Here is a 21,838-nt window from a genome sequence, read left to right as displayed (position 1 = left end):
TCGGGGGTCTGCATCAGAGGGGCGCTGCGGGCTCGGGGGTCTGCACCGCCGCTGGGCTTAGGGGCTGCGGGGAGGGCAGCGCCCGGGGCACGGCGGTGTCGGTACCGCCGGGCCCGGCTGCGGGACGCGCTCCCCGCTCCCGGCGCTCCGCACCGCCCGCAAAGGGTTAAGGGGAGCGGGCCCGGCGGAGGGCGGGGGCTGCCGGGGCTCCGGGGATTGGTGCGAAGTTTGCAGCGGGCCGGCCCCGCGCCGCCCTCCCTCCGCGGCGGCTCGGCCCCCGCCGCCACAAAGCCCTGCAGGGAAAGTTGCTTTATCGCCGGGTGCTCTCTCTCCCCGGCTCTCCCCCCCCTCCCCTCCCCTTCCCCAGCCCCTTTCCCCTCCTCCCCTCGCTCCTTAAACGGGATTCCGGCTGGGCGAGCCGCCGGACGGCATCACCGGGCATCCCGCGGCGCGGAGCCCCGCAGGCTCTGGCAGGTCCCCGCTGTCCCTCCCCGCACACACACGCTCAGCCCGGCCCGGAAAGCAGGAAAAAAATAATTTACAAGGTTCCCCCCTTTCCCTGACCTCCTCGCCCGTGACTCCCGAGTGGAAAAAAAATCGGGGGCGAAGGGGGGAGGTTGTTAGAAGCCGGTGAAGGGGCAGAGCCGCTCCGTGGGGAGGGCAGCCCAGGCAGCCCCGCCGCCCCGGGGAGGGGGGCATGAGGTAGAGGCCGGCGGCGGAGCGCCCGCGAGGCGCCGTGGCCGCGGAGGGCATGAGGCGGCGAGCGGCGGGGATGGGCTCCAGCGCGCGGTGTTAGAGCCCGCAGCAGCCGAGGTAAGTGTGCCCGCACCGGGACACCGCACCGGGACACCCCGGCACACCGCACCGGCACACCGCGCCGCCCGTGTCCCGCACAGCTGCGAGCCCCGGGGCAGCACCAGCTGGCATCGCGCCGGGTGTCCCCCCGCTCGTCCCTCCCTCCCTTCCCGACCCCGGCCCCGGCGGCGAGTCTCCCGTTAGCGCCGAGCCCCGGGCAGCGCCGGCGGCCCCGCTGCCGCGATCGGCGCAGCGAACGGCGGAGCGGCCGCGCTCGCTGCGCTGGATGCTGTGCGCCGGTTGTTGTGTGTCCTGGGGGCACGGGGCGTTTAAAGCGGGGAGTTTACAAGGGTGAGGAATCCAGACAGTGTTTAGAGAGTGAGAGTTTTAGGAGGAGAATGGGGTGTAATTAATGTAAACCTGATCTTCCCCGGGCGTGCGTATCGCAGCGAAGGCATCTTCAAGAATCTGGGTGATTGAGTGCGGTTGCGCTTTGGGACGCACCTCTGGAGCCCACGGAAACAAGTGGGGCTGTCGGTGGAGAGACCGTGCCGGGGATGGGTGGGGGAAGAGGAGGAAAGGAGGAATCAGTGCTGTACAGAGAAGTCTCGGAGTGGAGCAAGGCGCGTACCCAGAGCGGAGCCTGGCTGAGGGGCACTGGAGCAGCAACACAAAGTTTTCTGGGCTGCTGATGGGAGAGGTAACATTCCTCCTCCCCCTTCCACCAAGTTCCTCCGCAAATTGTTAACCTGAAATCTTGTTTTATGGCCACTTGCTAGCGTTTTGTTTGCCTTCCAGACTGGTTCTGCACAGGACACTAAAGAATTATGCATTAACTGTAAACTTAGAGGAGCTTACTGGCCTCAGTGGGTTCTTGATTTATATCAGGCTAAAGCAGAGAGGAGGGCAAAGTTTTACTCACTGAGCACCAAGGAATGAATTACAAGTACGTTGCTCTTTCATTTGCTGTTTCTTCTTGCCAGTCTTCTCAATAGGATTTAAAACTCTGCAAAGTTGAGGGTTGTTCAGGGTTTTTCCCCCACAGTAACTATTTTGCTCTCCTTTTTCCAGCCTCCAGGTCTGAGAGGACAGTAGCCTGTGCGATACGGCGGGATCTGGTTTTCAAAATGGAATTGCAGCTGGCGCTCCTTTTGGCAGGGATAATTGCGTTTTCGGACTCGGCGCGAGGTAAGGGGACCGCGCTTGGTGCGCTCACCCTGTGGCTCTGTCCCTTCCCTCCGCTCCGTGGGCTCTGCTAACACCCGGAGGGACCCCCCAGAGCAGTTGCTGTCAGCAGGGACTCGTCCCCTGCACGTTTTTTATCTGCACAGAGATTCAGGCTCGTGCCCACGTGTGTCCCTCCCTACCTGCGAGGTTTGGGGCAGCGTTTGGGATGGAGCGCGGTCGCTGCGGCTTTGCTGAGCTCTCTGAGGCACAGGTGAACTTCCAGGGGCTTTTCTGGTGCCTGTGGAAAAATACACAGACAATTTTAAAGAAAAGCAACTGCATTCCTCTGTGGATCAGAAATACCTCTCCCCTCCTGTAATCCCTCCAGCCCCTGCCCTGTGTATTCCCACTTACAAACTAAACAAACACATCCATTAACTGCCCCGGTGACAGACAAATGACAGTTCCCAACAGCGAGAGCGTATTTTAGCGCCGAGGCTCCAGCAGTTGATCAGATTTCAATAAACAGGTTACCCTTCCAGAGGCAAATTGAAATACATTGACCTGGGAATGATGGGGGTAGGAAAAAAAAGACGTTTCTTTATGGCAAGGTGCTTTTAGCAAGGCTCTGGGATCAGAGTGCAAGGAGCGGTGGCGCTTCCTGCACTTTGCCTGTGCTGTACCTTGGTGGCTGCTGTCCTTAGAAAGCCTGGATGGGAATCCAGGATTTCAGCTCCCCTGCCTCTGGTCACAAAGTAGGGGCTGCATTGTTCCAGGAGAAAAGGGGTACAGCTTTAGGATGCAGATGGCTCCAACTGCAATTCCCCACAGTCTCAGAGTTTTGTGAATTGTTGTAAGACCTTGAAGTCGTCCAGTGTGAAGGACTTCCAAATTAAAAGGTTTAAACTTGCCCTTCACTTGGGCTGTAACTTGCCAAAAATAAATCTTGGGGGTGAGGGTGGGAAAGGAGAGGGGGAGAATTACTCTGGAAACTCAAGTTTGGTTTAGTGCACTGCTTTTTTTTTTTTTCTTTTTGGCATTGGCTCTCAAGCAAATATTTTATGGAGGCAAAAGCACTATAAAATGATTTGGCTGGAAGCTGAATGAAAAAGAAAACAGTATATAGGCTGTAATTCCTTCAAGTCTGAATTCCAGGCAAGGCTTACAATGGAGACTCAGTTTAAGTTGTGGGCGATGGGCAGCAGTGTGTGAATTAAGATGACTTCATGGATGTATTTTATTGCAATGGACCTGAGAAGTTGGTGGAGTTCCGGAAAAGATCTGAAGTGGGCAGGAGAAGACAAAAAGATTCTTGTCTCTGATGTGAGCTGAGTATCAGCTCCTTTACTGGCTGACCCTGTTTAAATTTGGTTTGTAATTGTCTTGCTCTTATACTTGCTGCCCCTGGAAAGAGAAGCACTGTGGGCTGTTGTCATGTGAAGAAGTGACATGAAATTAATAGCAGTAATTTCAGGACATCATTATTTTTCTTGTGGAAAGGTCCTTTAAATATAACTTTGATAGGATCATATTGGTAATTGGATTATTTGAACACTTTTCAGAGCTGGAAAGACCCATGCTGTAAGTGAATGGAGAGATGGTTCTGGTTGTTTAAAATTAACAAGAAATAGAGGTTAAAAGCCAGGGCCAAACCCATGAAAAATGTCATTCATTCATGTGCTGATTTAAGAGAGGGGAGGCAGAGAAGAAAAAGGAGTCATTGCTGTGAAAACAGAGACAAAATTCTGACATTTAAGTCCTGCTTCAGACCTCCTTAAGAAGGAGAACATTTTTGATAGTGAAGGACGTAGATGGCAGATCAAACTTGTGAGCAGAGATGAGACACTTCCCAGAACTTTGAAACTTTGTGCTGACAGATATCTCCAATTGTTAGGTGTTTACACTGGGATAATTTCAGGTTCTTGGAAAAACGCGCCAGGCTTTTCATGTGCCTGCAGAGTTTTTCTGAACGCTGGAGGTGTGTGAACGTTACCTGCCGCAGTCGCTCAGGTTTTATAGGCAGTCCTTGGGCCAAATCTCAGCCTGCGGTCGTGAGGCTCTTTCCTGGAGGAAGAAGGGCTCTTTGTTTTGGCCAAACAGCATTTCAGTACCTGTGTCCTGACTGCAGGTTAGACACGTGTGGCCTGAAGTGTGCCGGCGCCTCCTGATCCGAGGCATCAGAAGTTCAGTAGGTGCTTGCTGGCCATCAGGTGAGGAAGTGGCTGAGGAGGTGCTCTGGGAAAGTGATGGTCCTTCTTTCCTTCTCATTTTAGGCAAAAGTAGGTTGTGCTGTAATGAGGGTGTTAATTTGGAGCTGGCTGGATGCTGAGCCTGTGCTTGGGGAAGGGCTGTGCCGTGGTGCATCTGCACAAGGGGGCAGAGTTAAGTTGCCCACGCGCTCCAGCTTTGATATTTCCTGACAGTTGAATGCTCAGCTGCAATCTTGCATTAAATGTTGCGTTGTATTATTTTTACATCTTTATTTAGGTGACACCTTTTAAGGCAAAGGGCCCTGCAGGAATGACTGATTGAGTTTAGCCAGCAGGTTTTTTTTTCCACCTTCCAGCAAAAAGGGGCGTTTTTCCAGAGTCGGACCTGTGCCTGCTGGATCTGTCCCACCAATGGATCTCATCACTGATGTAGAAGACACTGTCAAAAAGAGAATATCTTAGCAGACCAAGATAAACTCTTAAGAAAGAGGGAGAACATCTGAAGTATCCCAGGAAAACAGAGAGCAAGGTCTGATTTTGGAGCTACAGGTGGTAGAACTGTGTTTGAAGGGATTAGGGGTGAGGTAGCCCTGCCTGTTTTTGAACCAATGCTTTTGGGGTTGAAAATCTTTGACTAAGGGCTTGTGTACACCTGCAAATGCAGTGGAATAACCCTTCCAAAAAACTTAGTCTAGAATAACTCTCCGTGGCCAACCTTATTCCAGGCTAGGGATGTCCTGTACCAAAAAAGTCTTCCTCGGCAGCTATTTTGGTAGATATCCAAGCCCCTTCTTTCCCTTGTGGCTGAAGACTAGAACATCTGTGTCCTCAAAACCCACTCCTGGAGAACCAAACCTGAGTGCTGTGGTTTTCTAAGAGGGACTGTGCCTTTCAGCTGATGGCCAAGGTGTGGGGCTTCAGCTTGGTTCTCAGCCTCGACAGATAATGCCTGCTCTGAACCTGGGATAGCAGTGCAGGTCCAGCAGCTCATCCCTCCTGTTATTCCATTCCTGCTCTCTCCAAGCAGCCCCATACTGGGCATAAAAGTCTTCAGTGCCCTGTGCTGGCCCTCCTCTGCAGGGATTAATGCCACCCTGGGTCACTAACCTTTAGTGACTATGTCCTGCAGCAATGCAGCTCCTGCCACGCCACACCTCCAGCTGGACACAGGTAATACAATCTGATATTTTCCTGCCTGTGTTATCTCAGTGACCGACAACGCAATATTTGTTCCAAATCTGTCAAGTTGCCATCATATTCGCCTTGGTGACCGTATATGGTAACATTGGGATGTGCCTGGCTTGGTCCCGTGGCTTGAGCAAGATTTTGCATGGTATGTTTAGAAGTTTTTGGTAAGAGCAGTAACCACCCTCCTGTTAGCAAGTAAACTGATATTCTGCTGGAAACTAATTAGTTTGGATGTTGATTTCATTTTCGGTGCATTGCGTAGGGAGGGGAAGAACGGGACCTTAATTGCTTTCTGTTCTGGCACCTCTCTGAGCGACCTTGGCTTGCAAACCTGCTTGGTGTCTGCTTCACGGGGAATTTGCTGATTGGGCCACATCAACATTCCATGGTTTCGTGCAAAAATAATGTTATGTGCCATTTTGGCTTCTCTTAATATTGAAGAAAAGGGAATTGGTTGCTAGAGGTGTTTTTTTTATTTCTTGGAAGTTGAGTTCTTCGTTCTGATGAACAGAATTCCCATTCTGTAACTTTAGGGTTTATAAGAGTCCTTCAGTAAGCACAGAAAATATAAATGATGGTAATGTGACAGAGATGGTTATTGGCTTCTATTTTACACCTTTATTCTTGTTGAGTGGTTGTTACCAGATAGAACGATTAGGTAATTTCTCGCTCGTGAAAGAGAAGCATGTTCAGATCTAACAGCCTGATGCAGATTTTATGGAAGTCACAGCACATCTTCTGGAGAAATTTGGGGCATTTTTTTGTACATTGCTCTTGGGGAACTTGCTCATGAATAATCTGTCAGCATGACTTGTACCTAGAGTCAACATGAAGAGCTAAGAAAATCCTGGTTATTTTTTTAAACGCTGGTTCCTCCCTTCTTCTGAGGCCGTCGGCCGCTTTAAATTGTGGCCGAGTTTAAACATAAAATTCAATGTGCGTCATACTGGAAAATTAGGGTTGATTTTATTTGTTTTTAATTAGGAATATTACAAAACTCAGCAAATTGCTCGAATACATCTAGATTTTCCCTAAAGTTTTTATAACTCTGTTTTCCAAGTCCATATGTTTCTTTGACCTTCATTAAAAGACGCAAGCAGCAAATCCAAATGTCTCTTTTCTGGGATGAACTTGCACACAGCAAAGGCTGGACTCCTAAGCCTGAGTCTTAGCCACAGAAGCAACTTTCATATGCCATGAAGTGGTGCTTGAGATATTACAGGAAATTGTATTTTTCAGGAAAAAAATATAATTTGAAATTGAAAAAGAAGTGACACTTGCTAGCAAGTAGGAGCTCTCAGGATTTGGGGCTATTAGTGCCAATTTATTAACTAAAGATGAAGTTTTTCATTTGACATGAATTGGCTGATAGAGCTGATCTTTTCCAATATCCTCTCTGATAATTCCTTTTTGAGTGTCTGTCTCACCATAAGTGACCCTGATACATCTGGGTGCACAACACTCGTCATGGAATTCTGTGAATTCCATGTAGTAGTCTGCCTGTGCATTTTTAGATTAATTACTGGGAGAGATAAAAATTTCCACTGAAGGTGGAAAATAACAATGCAGAGATCCTCTTGCACCTAGGTTGAATTAAAAGAAACCCAACAATCTTTAGTCATAGCTTTATTTATCCAGTGAGATTTGAACTGGCGCAGCTGATTTTCCTAAGATGTGAAGCTCCTACTTGTGTCTGCAGTGACTTGTAAAACCAAGCTGCCGAAAGGATCTGTGCAAATGTACCCCAACATTACAGGAGTTGGTGGAAATGCTCTTTTCTTACATTTCTTTCATTACTCTCCTCATTTTGTCTTGTTTCAAGTAATTTGTCTTTCATCTGACCTCTTCCTGTATTTTCTGGTGGGCTGCTCACACTAAAATGCATTTGATATTGTTTGGAACATTTAATTTGGATTTCTGTTCCTTGTCTTTTTCTCTGTAATCAGCCTTTACTTGGAGCTTTCTCTGGTAATAACGCCCCCATACCTATTTAGCTGTGTTTATCTGTTCTAATCTTTTGCAGCAAGGTGAAACATTTTTGGTCATGTAAGGGACTTTTTGAGAGTGGAGCCAGTGGGAATACAGAAGTTGCAAACACCTCTATCTGATGCAAGTCTGTTCAGTCTGCTGCTCTGTCATAGCAGGTGTGATACTATGGTAAAAGAAAAATATTTCCAAAAGCAATCTTGATTAATCTGATAGTGCTGTCCTGATGTCGTACGAGATAGGCAGGTGCAGCCCATGCCAGTTGTGACAGGTCAGGGCCTGATTCAGAGCCTGAGAGTGTTGGTGCTGTGACTCCTACTCACTCCCACGGGCTCTGGATCCATCCCTGAAGGGTGACTTACTCAGATTATCTGTGATACCACCTCATGTGTGACAGCAGAGGGGATGTGGGCTAAGTGAGCCGCTCACCTGCTTGGCTGCATGGCTTGGACTCCCATTTTTTATTCTAGAAAAGCACATTTTGCTGCTACTGACTGCCAGCTCTGGCTGATGGGTGAAGCATGCACTGCCAGGGCTGAAAACGATTTGAAAATTCTCTGCTTAAACTTTGGGTTGCTGCAGAGAGTTTATCCCCAAAGACACAGAGCCATCCTGTGGGCAGTGTTCTGTCTGGATGGGCCCAAAAAATTGCCTGTTATTAAATAAGTGAGTGTATGCTGTTTGTTGCTAAATCCATTCCCATCTCTGATTTTTTTTCCCTCCCATTCCCAGTGAAATAAACCTGGGCTGTGTGGAGTTTGGTTGGTTGCTCTGATTACTCAGTGTCCCCTTGGTATCACAGCAGAGACACAGCGTCTCTGCAAGGAACCTGACGTTGTTATTTCATCCCAGCCACTCCAATTTTCACGAAGAAATTCAGCCAATAACTCCAGGCTACTTCTTCCATTAAGTGTTCAAACTCACTTTGAGCTTCACTAAGGAAAGAAGAAAAATGTAAATTGGGAACAGAGGCTCCTTGGAGCAGGTTAATGTTTCTCAGGATGGCTGCACCTCTGTGCTCAGCCTCTCTACAAGTGGTTTCCAGCTTGATGGGACACAAAATAATTTCTTCTCATAGGTGGTAAATTTATTTCATGAGAGATTCAGACAGTTTTGGGTATCCTGTCAAGTGAGTAATGCCAGAGGTGTCATACCCTAGATGCCACTTGGGTGGCATTGACTTGTGTGGGTATTTTAGGAGCTGTCAGTATTTGTGCCTGTCAGATAAAAACACAAGAACAGCAGACAAATAGGGAAATGTGGACTTAATTTGTGCAACAGGCATTTTTAAAAATTTACATTTTCCTTGCTAGGTTTGCTCCACATACCCCCTGACCTGATAACCTTAAGAGTGAGGTATTAATGTGGACTGGAACAACATCTCTGTGGTAACTTTGGGCTTAGTTCTGCCCAGGATGTGGGAGAGGAAAAAAACTGGAGAGGAACGTGGTGGGAAATACGTTAGCCTGCCTCCAAGATAAAATTTATTCCAGATTAATTAGTGTAGCCCTGCTCTTGAGGCCTGCTGGTGCCAGGGAGAGGATCTCGAGCAGGCAGTGTGACTGAAGGGGATGTTGGGATGCAGCTTTCCCAGGTCTGTGCTGTGGCTCTCTCATCCCTTGTGCCCTCCCAGGTGCCCCCACATACAGGTGTGAGACTTGATTGGCTTTTGGCCACTGGGTGACTCTGAGTAAAAGCCTTGTAATGTAAAAGGGATGCTTGCATTGTGCTGTGCTTTACTATTGCTTTATGTGGATGTTTAATCTCCTTTGCTCTAGGCAGAGCTGAATGGGGCAAGGCCAAATCAGCCACGAAGAAGGGAAAAGGGAAAGCTGTTCAAGCCAAAGCACTGGAGTTAGGCAGCTGCAGATGCTGGAGCTCTGTGAACAGGTTCCTCTCCCTCCTCCTTCCTCTCTAATGGATTTGTGTGAGCTGCAGTAACAGAGGAAGTTATTTTTCTCTGTGCTTGCTCTCAGATCTGTTAGCACAGATCTGTAACACATCTGTAACTGCTGGTTAAGCAGTGGCAAGGGCCAGATGAGCTACAGGTGTATGAACTGCGTGTCAAGGATGGAAGGGTTAATGAGTAACAGGATGAGCCTCTGAGCACGGTGGAATATCTGCCCAGGGATACTCCAGACTCTGTGGAAGGAAGGGAGGATGCTTGTTTGTCGCTGACCAGTCAGTATTAAACTGGTGGCTCCAACTCCTGCAGGGTGGGGATACCCTTCAGACAGAGGGTGCTGTGAGCCACCTTGCTCATCTTCTGCGTGAATCTAAATCTTCCCTGTTCTTCTGCAGACTGACACAACATTTTGGTGGCAATATCAGCGTCTCTTTATCCAGACAAGTAACATTGGGAAGTGTTTAATGTAATTTTGGGCTATTTGAAATGGAAAAACTGGGGAGGAGTTGACAGCTCCTCCAGCATGTGGAGATCAGGCTCCATGCTCTGATAAGTCATTTGATATTTTAATGTTCAGGGTTGGATTACAAAGGTGATAGTCCCTTTAGGTTCAGTGAGTTGTGGCTGAGTAGGTGTGAGTAGGATTTAAATATATAATCCTACCAGAGAGCAGAAACTGGAGCCTCACAGGACCAGGCTGAGTTTCAGTTCTGTGCAGGGTGGCACCACGCCATGGGAGGGTTCATCATGATCTGCAATAGTTAATATAAAACCAGAATAACAGATCAGAGCTGATGAGTATCTTTCCTCCTCCCTGCTGTTCCCAGCCAATCAGAAATGCAGTATTGCCAGGGCTAATTTCATTAAGGGCTAATGAGGGTGAAACTTCCAACTTAGTCACGGCCAGGACAGTAAGCAGGTGTTTACTTTGCCTTGTTTGATTGACAAGGAATCATGAACCTGTTAGGGAGATATTTGCATATGCAGGGAAGTGGCTTGGGACAGTTGATTGCTGGGTTTGCTCTCTGAAGGTGTTTGCTCTGAGCACACAGCGATTGTGTCTGAGATACAGAGGAGCACTGGAGGCTGCTGAGAGCATTTTGCTCAGGAGCTGCAGAAACCATAAGGTGGGGATAGGGCAGTGTTTTATCTGGACCGGAGCAAAGTCCTGCTTGTATTCCTAAGGCAGAATGCTTTTCCTGATTTCCTGCCTGCTCAAACAGGAGTAAGCCAGAGGGTCTGGAGGATTTCAAGCAGTATTTTGTGATGGTGATTTACACAGGTTTATTCTTCTCCTTGAAAGACCATTGAAAACATCAGACTAGTAGTCCTTGTATGCAATTGGTAAAGTAGCCTTTGGATATTTAAATTGAAGTTAAATTCAGGGCTCTCCTCCCTTTGAGTATTCCTGTTTGGAGGAGGATTGTGGATTCACAGGGTTAGGAATCTGTCCCTTACTTTCCCATCAATACCAAAGAAGAAAGCTACTGCAAGGGTGCTACTCAAAAGTAATCATAGCAATAGACCTGCATATTTATAATAATTATGACTATTTATTGAGAGTTTCCAGTACATTAAAAAGAGATCCAAAAAGTGCTGCTCAGCATAGGCAGTCTTCCTCTTCTAGATACTGTCAGGAGAAAAAGCTTGTCTTTCTGAAGGCCACAGACTAAGTGGAGTTCGAAGCTTATTTTTCTTTTATCCAAGAAAATCCAATAAATCCAGTAAATTCTTTCAGTGTGGTCTTCCAAGAGTTTTTCAACTTGGTCTGACTCACAGATTATTTGAGTGCCATTATAGACTAGGGGTCAAGCAAGTTAATTCCCAGAACAGTATGCTGCCCTGTTTTCAAACTGTGCTAATCAGGGTTTTGAGTCAAAGCATGGCAGTTTGCTTAGTGAAATTATTTTCCTGTTAGAAAATCACGGATAGGCTCTGACTATTCATGTTGGCTTGGTCGCTGGAGCCCTCACATCACATGCAGTGCAAAGCCCCCAGGGATGCAGTTGCTGTGGATCAGGGCACTGGTGGGGGCTCATTTCCCATTTCACAACGTTGAACTCCTGAAAACAGGCTGAAACCTTCGGAAAGAAAGGAAAGAAGTTGTTGCTGTCACATTTCCACCCCCAGCAGGACGGAGGGAGGGCTGTGTGAGCCCGTCTGAGCTGTGGATGCCCTTCCCCAGAGGAGACATTTGGTGGAGTTATTTGGTTACCTCTCCCCCTCACCTTTTTGTAATGGACTCTTGTTTACTTTTTCCTCCTCCTTTCCCGAAGCTTATTAGCACTGTTTAGGCAGAGGAAATGAATTACCATAATTCACTGTTGTTCGGAGCAGGGCACATTCCCTGCCTGTATGTATACACACGCTGGCATTCACCCTCCCAGGCTGTGCAGAGCAGCTTGTTTACAGAGTCTGGCTCCATTTAGGGAGAACAATACCCTGATTATAGAGGGCAGCCTTTTCTTTCCACAAACCAGAAGGAAACCCTTTGCTGCAAGCAGCTACTGCCCCTTGAAGGTGTGGGCATTGTGAGCTGCTGGAAAGGGGGGAATAAATCTCTTGTGGACACAAACCAGCAGCATTGTTCTCCACGGAAGTTGGTTTAGGGCTGGGGGTGAGGAATGGTGTTGGGATAAACCAAATGCCAAGTGTAAGATCTACCAGCGTGCAGAGAGGTGTTGTGACTTCCAGTTTAATTTTCAAATAACAGCTGTGAGACTTCATGGGGAATTATTTAGTGCTGCTCGAGCTGGGAAGGCTGGGTGGGAAGAAAATGGGAATTGAGTCTCAGAGTGGTTTTGGATGGGCTGAGTTGGGTTGAAAGGTGCTGTTATGTGTGAAATGCTGGTCATTTCTAATTGCAGTCATGCACCTGTGCCTGGTAGATAATGCTGGAGCCGTGTCATATGGAGCATTTGCTTCACATGATGCTGAGAAAGGTCAAGCACTTGGTTCCTGTCCTGCTAAGTTGGGTCATTAGATGCACAAACAGGACCCCCCTTCCTTTTCCTGACTGCAGCCACTCAGATCCTGGCAGTAAATCCTTCTCAGGTGTGACTTCATGGCAGCTGGAGATGGCTGAACCTGACCCCATCGCTGGCCTGTCCTTGTCCTCCTCTGCTCCCAGCCTGGCAACCCCCTTGTGCCAGGGGGAGAGCTGCTCTGACCTTGCTCTGGGTGTTTTGGGGAGGAAACTTGGGCAGGGAGCCAACCTGGAAAAAGATGTGATGGTTTAAATTCTTAGAGGAGCATGGGCTGAGCTTGTGGAATATCTGTGTCCTTACAGGCAGCAAGTCCTTTCTTCTGTTCCCACTTATGGCAGGAAGGCTCAGTACTTTGAAGGACTGGATATTTATGGGAACATTTATAAAATGACTCTTTAGGAATCTCAGATGCATCAAGGTCCACAGGGCAAAATGTAACATAGCCTGGGGGCAGTGAGTGTGAAGCCTGAAAAGTCATGTTTGGCTCTTGGTTCAGCTCAGGGGTTCTGCACTAGGAGATTACATCTTTCACACTCTGCATTGTGACCATTTTCTGTTTATCTCAATGATCCCTTGAAATTTGGAGGGATTTTATAGAGAAATGGGTGATACCTTCCTTCCTCTGTCTCTGCTTTTGTCTTCTGAGGCAGAAGGATCATTTTGGGGAAATGAAAAATGGTGAGTTAATCCTGTCAGTGTTTGCTGGCCTGCCTATGGCATTGCCTGCTGCAAGGAAGGAGCTGCTCCATGAGAAGCACAGTGGGCAGCAAAGGTGGCTGCAAACAGTGCTGCTGGTGACCAGGTGTTCCCTGTGTATCCACCCTGGAGCCAAGCTGAATGTGGGATTTCACCCAGAAGTTTCTCCTCAAGCTTGGCTGTGTCTCTACAAAACTTCTGACTACTGGCACCGCTTCAGCAGGTTGCAGAAATAAGGCAGAGAAAATAACATGGCCAAAATATTCCCTGTGGGTGAAAATATTTTTCCAGGGAGAATGAGAGAGCCAGCAGGCTAAACAGGTAACACTGCAGGGCTGCACCAACAACGCTTTTAGGGCATTTCTGGAAGGGGATGCTTGTGTTGACCAGTGAGACATGGTGCAGGAGTTCTGTCCAGGGGTGACTGACACATGTCCAACCTTCTGAAATATGACCCAGCACCCTGGAGAAGCTGTGGCTTTTGCCTCTTGATCCAGTTTTTTGGAAAGGGGGGAAGATCCTGGTGTATGTATCAGTATCCATATGAAGGCTGCTGGGCTTACTCTGCCTTGGAAGATAAACTCAGGTACAGGTGTGAAAAGCAGAACCTGGTACTCAATAACTCTATGTCAGAAAAAGTTGGTTTTTATTCTTAAATATGCCTTAAAATCTGCCAAACCTTGTCATACTTGGACAATGAGTCCCTCTTGGGCAATGTAAGAGGGACAAGTATAGGTTCCCACACTGGCTCACAAGCTGCAAGAAGGACAACAGGAACAGGGCAGTAAAAACCAATCCAGGGTCCATTCCTGCATCTGTGATGGCTTTAAACTGAGAGTGTGAGGCTGTGTGGTGATCTGGGGAAAATGTGAATCTTGGCAACAGTCCCTGCCTTATTCAAAATATCTGGGAAACACTGAGCTGGGAGGTTGAAAATACATCTCTGGGGTTTCTTTCTTCAGAAGGAAAAACATCATCAGACTTTCACTGAGACAAGTGTTTGAAATAAAAAAAGGGAGCAGCTTAGTTGTCAAACACTAACTGAAATAACAGCAGCAAGGAGTAACCCTGAATGAATTTTAATGGCATTTTGATTTGGATATTTTTATTTGTGTACTTACAGGTGCATTCCCTTTTACCTTTACAGGGGTAAGGCAGATAGTATAAAGTGCAAAATAACCCCAAAGTACAAAACCCAGTAAATTGTTTGAGGCAGATGAAAAATGCTACAAATTATTTGAGCAGGTTTTTTGCTGTAATTAACACAGTGTAAAACTGACTCAGGGCCTTGTGTCTGTGGCATGTGTTGGAGGGTGTTTACTATTAAAGTAGAGCTTGAGGAGGACTGCAACATCTGAGGTATTTAATATTGCTCTCAGAGAGCAGGTCAGCAAGCGAGCAGGGCTTTTGGTTGGTACGATGAACACAGCATAAGGCAAAGGTGTTGTTATAGCTGGTGTGATATTATTATTATTATTATTATTATTATTATTATTATTATTATTATTATTTAGATTGGGGTTAGTGCCTGGAAGTCCTCATTGCACCAAAGCGTTGTGGTAAGGGCTGTTGAACTCAGACAGCTGCAGTGTTAAATGCAGCAGCCCTTTGGAGAGAGGCTTTGTTTTACTTTGTTTTACCCTTTACAAAGGGCCCCTCCAAAAGCAGACCCATTGGCCAGCTGAGTTTTATTTACCATGTACCCCCAGAATGGTGAGGTACCTCTGCACCCTGTACAAAGCAGATGTTGCCCTGATAAGGATTTCTTGCTGCTGCTGCAATACAGAACCCACGAGGCCAATGGTTCTGTCCCCAGAGCTTGTTTCAGTGCCCAGGGTGAAGCAGATGAGAGCATTTGTTCATGGACAGGCTGGAGCCTTGCACTGAGCACCCACTGTGGCTCATGGGTGTGAACTGCAATTTCAGTTTTCCCCTCTCTGCTGGGCACAAGGCACCACTGACTTCAGGGAGAGATGGCATTACACCATGCTTATTTTTTATGGAAACAACCATCAGAAGTCCTGGAATGAAAAAAAAAAGAAATACACAGATTATTCAGGCATTATTACTGTTATTATCATCCTCCTCATCATCAAAGTGTCTTCATCCATGCTACCAGCAAGGTCTGACTGCTCCCAGGTGTTGCTCCACATCCTGCTGGAGCCCACCATGGTTTTTCACCTTCTAGAAAGGTGGAAATAACAACCAAAATTTGGGAGAAGGAAACAGAGTTGAGAGAGGCAAATTTTCACACAGTCGCAGAAAAAGAGATCTTCCAAAAGATTTCATTTTCCTTGCAAAGGCTTCTGGTGGCTGTTGAAAGGGCATTTCAGTGGAAAAGGGCCAAGCAGCCCTAGGCAGAACCAACACCCTCAATTGAGAAAGATTTTTTTTCAAACAGCAGTACTGCTAAGAAGTAATTAAAGTCAAATAAAACACGGAAAACAGTGTATGACACATCTATTTGAATTCATCCCAGTTTGGATCCACTGAACCCATGTGGAGGCACACAAGGGGAGGTCCAAACCCAAGGATTTCAATGCACTTTTGCAACTGGAGAAGTCTCTGTTCTTGAACACCATTTTCCCAAGTGTTTGGGCACATACTTCAAGCACCTGGAGACTTCTTGTATTTAAAGAAATACTTGCTGAAGATCTTCCACTCTTGCAGTTCCCTTTGCTTTGTTCCTCTGCCTCCCTTGCAGTGTTATCTTGGGCAAAAACTGAAAATAAAATAAAATAAAGAAGAGGGGTTATTTTGGGAGCCCAGCTGTGTCACGTCAGGTTTTGCTGGCTGTTTAGGAAGACTTGTGAGGACTCTCTGGGGGAGAAAGGGTCAGGTCAGAGGCAGAGAGCCACTCACCCTCTGTCAGAGGGGCTTGTAACGCCAGGGCAGCTCCCCAGGGAATGTCTGTCTGTTTGTCCTTCCCCCTGGGGTTGACAAGAGGCTGATTCCTTCCCCCAGCTGTTCCCCTGTCACATTACAAATGAGACTCTGAAAAGCAGCCCTTGGCTTTGAGACAGCTCCTCTCTTGCTAACTCATTCTACCCATCAATTAACGTCAAGCAAAGGTGGTTTATCACTATTTTATAACTTTTTCAAGAGCAGGACCTTCACACCTTTGCATAGGAGAAGTCCAACCCCTGTGTGAGGGGGCTGCCAAAATGGCACAGTGAGGTATGTGTGAGAGCAAACAGAGCTTTTGCTTTTCATGAAAAAGTTCTCCATAACATCCCAATCCTTCCACAGAGACTTTATCCAAAAAGAGAGCATCTTTTTTTATAAGTGATAATGAGGACAAAACATCTTTATCTTCCCCATCAGGGCAGTGGCACATTAAGACCAGCATTAGTTATGATCAGAAGATCTTCATCCGTTTCTGATGAGCTTGAAAATCTGCAATGAAGAGCTGCTGGCTTTGCCTGGGTTCTATCCTGATTCCATTCCATTCTCATTCCTAATGTGAGCAAGCAGCATTTGGAGCCATTGTTCACCCTTGTAGCTCTTGGCCTGTGCAGTGGATGTGAAATGTACAGGGTGAATTATGGAATAAATAATTGAAAATCTTACATGGCAGTGGATTTCCTGGGAGGAACAGCAAAACCATAGTGGGGCCTTTCAGATTGTCTCTTACCCACTCACCCTCTCCTCTTGTACCAACTTCCAGCAATTTGGCTGCGTGTTTTTTTAGGAACTAACTTCCACCCAAAGACTCCTGAATTTTTCTTAAATGCTGGGTTCTGTCAGAGCTGATAAGGCAGCAGCCAGCCTGCAAAGATAACACAAGATATCAAGGCTACTTGTGTTTGTCTTTATTTGGATTTTTTAGCAAGCATTTGACAGGCGCTGAGAGCTGTCTGGAGACTCTGTGGTTTAGTGGGTCCTCCCTGCTTTTCTTTTTGTCTTTGGTACCAAAATGCTTTTAGGCTGATTTGGAAGGGAAAAAAAGGTCTGATGGAGCTGGGGAATTAGTGGTGTTTACTGAAGGGAGTGGGGAAGGTGGACAGTGGGGGCTGGATGCCAAGGATGGCTCTGGGATCTGTTGTGGTGTCTCCACTTGGAAAATATTTCCCCCAAACAGGGTTTAAAGGGGGTGAGGAGCAATACAGAGTCACTAAATGCCTGATCACTGGCAGGAATGTGTTAAGGTGTATGAAAACCTGTGATTAATTGTCTTTTCAACTTCCCCCTGACTCCCACTCCCCTTTTCTTGCAGAGTTGTCCCTGTTTGGGCTGCTGGCTTTTGTTAACCTCTGAGGGAGTGTTTATGCTTGGCTTATGTTAACCAGAAGGGAAAATTTTCCAGTCAGAAATTGATCTATCTGCTGATGCTAATAACTTTGTTATAGGCAGTTCATAGAGCAAAGCAGATGTGGATAGAAAACACAGCGAGATCTTCTGTCACCCTTAGAGTGAGATATTGGGGTGAGATATTTTCAGCCCAGCTGAGCCCTTAGTGAAGTGAGGTGTTCCCCCTATCCTCACCTCTTTGTAATGACCCTGTGTGTCCCCAGTTTTGTGGAATCATGGAATCCTGGACTGGTTTGGGTTGGAAGACTCCTTAAAAATCACCTTTAAAAAAAAAAATCTCCTTAAAAATCAAGCAGGGACACCTTCCTCAGCTTGACCTTGAGCACTTCCAGAGATGTGGAACATGTTCCATTGCTTCACTGCCCTCACAAGAAGGAATTTCTCCCTGCCCTCTGTCTGATGCAACTCTGTGGATGGTTGTACCATGGGTCAGATTAGGACATAGATATGACTGGAAATCCTGTTAAAAACAAAAAGAAAAAAAAAAAGGAAAGACTAAAAGTCATGGCATAGCCCTACAGCACTGGGTTTTATATACCTGGCTGTTGCTTGTGGTACCCCTCAGGTGGTTTGTACCAAGCAGGCTCTTGCTTGTTGATATTTAATATTCATAGTTTTGTCAGTGCTGTTTCACCATGGCTGGAATTAAAATGCCAAACTAAGTGCCCTTTTCAAATTTCAATGCAATTTGTGGGCATGCTTTAATTAAGCTTCACAGCACTGCTTGGAGGAACATTTTTTATGCCTGCAGTGTTGTGAAGGCAACCTCACAGAGAGGGTCAGCAGCACTGGTTGGGAACACTGGTTTTGTTATGTGCTTCTGCCCAGCAAATCCTTCTTGCTCTTTAATGTAACCTGTCCCATATGAAATTAATTTCCAACATGCATTTGCTTACAAAACAGCATTCTTCACACCAGAAATATATAGCAGTAGAAGAAACCACTGCCAGATGTCTATATTTATAGAAAACTGGCATGTTCTGTCTGGCGATGACAGAATATTTCAGTGTATTTATGAAGTGCTCATGTTTTTAGAAATATTGAAATCCAGTCAATATCAGTAGAATCTTGCTTTTCTTATTTTAACCAGCAGAACATGTTTCTTTAGTAGAGAGAGTACTAAAAAACTAGGAAAAAAGCTTTCACTACCCCTCTGTCCTCACTGGTTTGTTTGTTTTGGTTTTTTTTTTCCAGCTTCACAGACCTCATTTTAAAGGGACATCTCTGGCTTTAAACAAATGTTACTAGAATCTCATGCAGCTTTGACTGTATATTTCTTCATCAGGCATTTTTACTTGAGAGATAACTGCTCATAAAGCTGAAAGAATAATTTTCACTCTAATAGGTCATACACCATTTTCCAGTTTTCAGACTGAGGTGTTTCTGTTTTGCTTAGATGGCCCTCTTTTGGGTTGTTATCATGCAGAGGGTCTCACATTTGAATCTGGACCTTTTGAATGTTCAATTTGGATCAAGGCAGAGGTGTTGGAGGGTGCAGAAGCCCTGGCGTGGCTGTGGCTGCAGGGGAGCCCATCACAAATATTGTCCTGCAGACAGTTCAGTTGTTTTCCAGACTGCTGTAAACAGCTCTGTTGAGCCCCTCAGTGCCTCAGGGTCAAGGTTTTTGCTTATATTCCTGACACAGACACTGGAGAGTTTTCAGAACTAAAATGTGCAGATATCTGGACAGGTCTTGGTGGGAAGGTGCTGTTGGAAGCCAGGGCTGCATGCCTGGCAGTAAAGAAATGGAAGGGATTTAGATAGGTGCCTTTACATATTCAGGTAACAAATGAGGAGCTGTACAGAAATGTAAGCAAGAGGGGCTCCTTGTGGGATTTACCACTGGAACACAATTGCTAATCTATGCAATCTACAAATCAAATTAATTGGGTTTGCTCAGGCTGTTGCTCACACCATTGCTGAGCACAGTAGCTTGAAGGCAGTGAGGCTTTGGCCTCCCAATCTCTGCTGCATATTTGGTTTTTTTTGCAGCAAATGCCTTTGATAGATGTAAGTTATATTTCCGTACATTACAAATGATAGATTCCTCCCCCATATCCTGTGACAGCCTTCCCTGGAGACAGACAGTCTGTGTTGTTTTAGCCAGATGGAGAAAGATTAACGGGAAAGGTTTTGCTGGTGTTTGCAAAGACTTTTAGCAAAAGGGAGAGGTTTGGATAGAGGATTTAGTGAGAATGAAAAAGCATTTCTGAAAAGTCCTGCCTGCCCACAGGGCTCCCCTCGCTGCCTGCCCTCTCATGGTGCCTCCTGCCTGCAGGGAGCATCAGGACAGCGCAGAGGAACCCTCGGGCTGGGCTCCCTCCTGTGCTCCTGCTCAGGTGGAGCTGATCCCATGGCAGCTGCAGCTCTGCAGATGATTTTCTGATCCAGCTGTGCTGCTGCCTGGAGCCTGTGGGTGGGCAGGGAGCCTGTGCATTGTGAGGAGGTGGCTACAAGTGGGGAAGGGGCTGCAGAGCACCCCTCTGTCCTCTCCATGGGGCTCACCCCACCAGGCATGGGAATGCTGCCCTGCACCATGAGAAGTGCTCGGCTCACGGATAAAATCATTTATGGGTTGGTGTCTGAGCTGCCCTCAGAGCTGATGGAGGTGCTGGCAAGTAGGGCATTGAGCCAGTATTGACCACCTCTCTGCAGGCTGTAATGGGAGTTTGACACCTCAATTTAGATGTGCCCAAGAGCTGAGTCCTGGCCATGTTTAAGTTCCTGGAATAGCTAATGGTGATGCTGCCATAGTCATATATAGCTCATGCATATCTGCATGCAGTGCCAGTAATTAAAGCCTACAGGTTAAAATAATGGGCAATTCCCACTGAGCTTTTTGCCCTCCTCAATGAGTTTTTAGAGCTGGATGAGCTCTATCTCACTCCATAGCTGCTTAATATCCTCAGTCACTCTCACCCAGAGCCCCAGCTCTTCCCTGCCAGGTGTGCCTGAGGACACATTGCAGTCAAACATCCAAGAACATTGCTCTGTATTCCTGTGAAATGTTTTGGTCGCTGCCCACAAAGCAGCTGAGTGTGGAAGTTTCACACACAGGCTCCTTGCTCCTGAGTGTGTAATACTATATGCATTTAAGGGAAGAGGTGGTTTTCCTTCCTCCTGGTCATCAGTTTATACCCCAGGGAGGGAAGGATTGATAGCCCCTGGGGCTTTCTCATCAGCATGCAGGAATTAGCATCACAAGCAGGAGGGGCTCAGAGGTCTGACCTGCAGCCTTGCGTGGTGTTTTCATTGTGAAGTACAGACAGGATGTACAGTAAATTAGGTTCAGGCAGTTCTGCTTGCTGAAAACAACATCATTTCACAGTGACCCTGAAAACAACTTTTTTTTTTTTTTTCAGAGTCCTAGCAGAGGGACTGTAGCTGGATCCAGGAGGAGGAGTTGTGGGTGGTGGATCGGGAGCTGGAAGCAAAACTTTCCTCTCTGGGTTAGTGCTGCCCTTGCTGACAAGGCTGGTGACGCACACAGAGGACTTGGTGGCCTTCACCATGGCCTGATGCAGGGCTGATAGAGCAGCTCCTGCTTCATGTGAGCTGCAAAGGGTGGACACCATGGCCTGGAGCCCCACTGCCATGAAAGGGGGCATCCAGTTGTGGCAGCAGTTGGAAAAAGCCACCAGCAGAAACTGCTCCGTGCAGAACCCCAGTGGTCCCTTCGACAATGGGAGGGAGAAAAGCTCATCCAGCCCCTGCTGTGCTGCAGAACAGGATTTGTTTGTCCCACTCTTTACCTGTGTGAGATGGAGATGCTTCATGGCCTAAAAGCACATTTTCCTCCTGCAAAGAGAGATGAGGGACCCCTCAGGTGCCTCTGCTCTGTGTGTCTGAAGTTAGAGGTGGAGGAGGGCTGATGGGATCTGGTTTTGAGCATGTTCTGGTGTCAATCAGGAATGGCTTCTTCGAAGTGGAAAAGGAAGGGCTAATTTAAAGCCAATATATGTGAATTTACCCTCAGGCTTCAGTGAGAGTTTGAAGGATTAGTATGTGAGCCAGCCCATTTCCTTACACAGGCAAAACCTTTCCTTATGGCTTGAGATTCAGCTCGTTGCAGAAGGCTCAGGTACCACCAAACTCCTCTCTGAATGGGAGGCATAATGTCTGTAGACATTGTGTTGCCTGTCTGTCTGCACAGGGAGAAGTGTCACAGTAAATGAATCCATTACCCAGGATTGTTGATACAACACCTTTCTTCTACCTCTGAAAGAAGCTTCCTTTTGGGTCTTTAAATCTGTGTTATCTACAGCTCCCTTGGTGTAATTGAGGGATTTGGGGATTAGAGGATGGAGCCAACGTCACTGCTGCTTTTCTGCAGTTTTGGAATGCGAGGGAAGAGGCTGGGGGTGGAATGGTTCTCCAGTGTGCAGTTTATTGATGTGTCTTTGGTAGAGTTTTATGGCTTTGTTAAAAGACGTTGAGCTGTACGATTTATTAGCACTGCCAGAGAGTGTATTAATGATTATTTCACATTCCCTGAGATCTTAGTGGGTCCTGCCCATGGGGAGGTCAGAACGAGGGGGCATTTGACAAAGTACTGCTCTGCTTACAATAACAACTGATAACGAGCCTAGAAA

The 21,838-nt window shown here is 46.9% G+C and overlaps 1 protein-coding gene across 3 annotated transcripts in view; it reads left to right on the top strand.

The window, feature by feature from the left end:
• The first annotated feature begins 398 nt into the window (after window positions 1-398).
• The window catches only part of FGFRL1 (fibroblast growth factor receptor like 1), a 170,172-nt gene continuing 148,732 nt past the window's right edge, over window positions 399-21,838 (top strand). Inside the window, exons 1-2 of one of the 3 annotated variants that reach the window (XM_064711970.1) lie at window positions 399-813; window positions 1,867-1,983. In XM_064711970.1, the coding sequence (XP_064568040.1) occupies window positions 1,923-1,983 (61 nt within the window). In that variant the 5' untranslated portion in view covers window positions 399-813; window positions 1,867-1,922. Of the gene's footprint in view, window positions 814-1,367; window positions 1,496-1,866; window positions 1,984-5,089; window positions 5,343-21,838 lie in introns of those variants that run through there. The other 2 variants (XM_064711971.1, XM_064711972.1) reach the window with 2 other exon arrangements.

The sequence above is a fragment of the Zonotrichia leucophrys genome, chromosome 4 (genome assembly GCF_028769735.1).
Source record: "Zonotrichia leucophrys gambelii isolate GWCS_2022_RI chromosome 4, RI_Zleu_2.0, whole genome shotgun sequence".
In the NCBI taxonomy this organism is placed as follows: domain Eukaryota; kingdom Metazoa; phylum Chordata; class Aves; order Passeriformes; family Passerellidae; genus Zonotrichia; species Zonotrichia leucophrys.
Note: the sequence above shows the minus strand (reverse complement) of the source record. Positions and strands in the feature narration are given on the sequence as shown.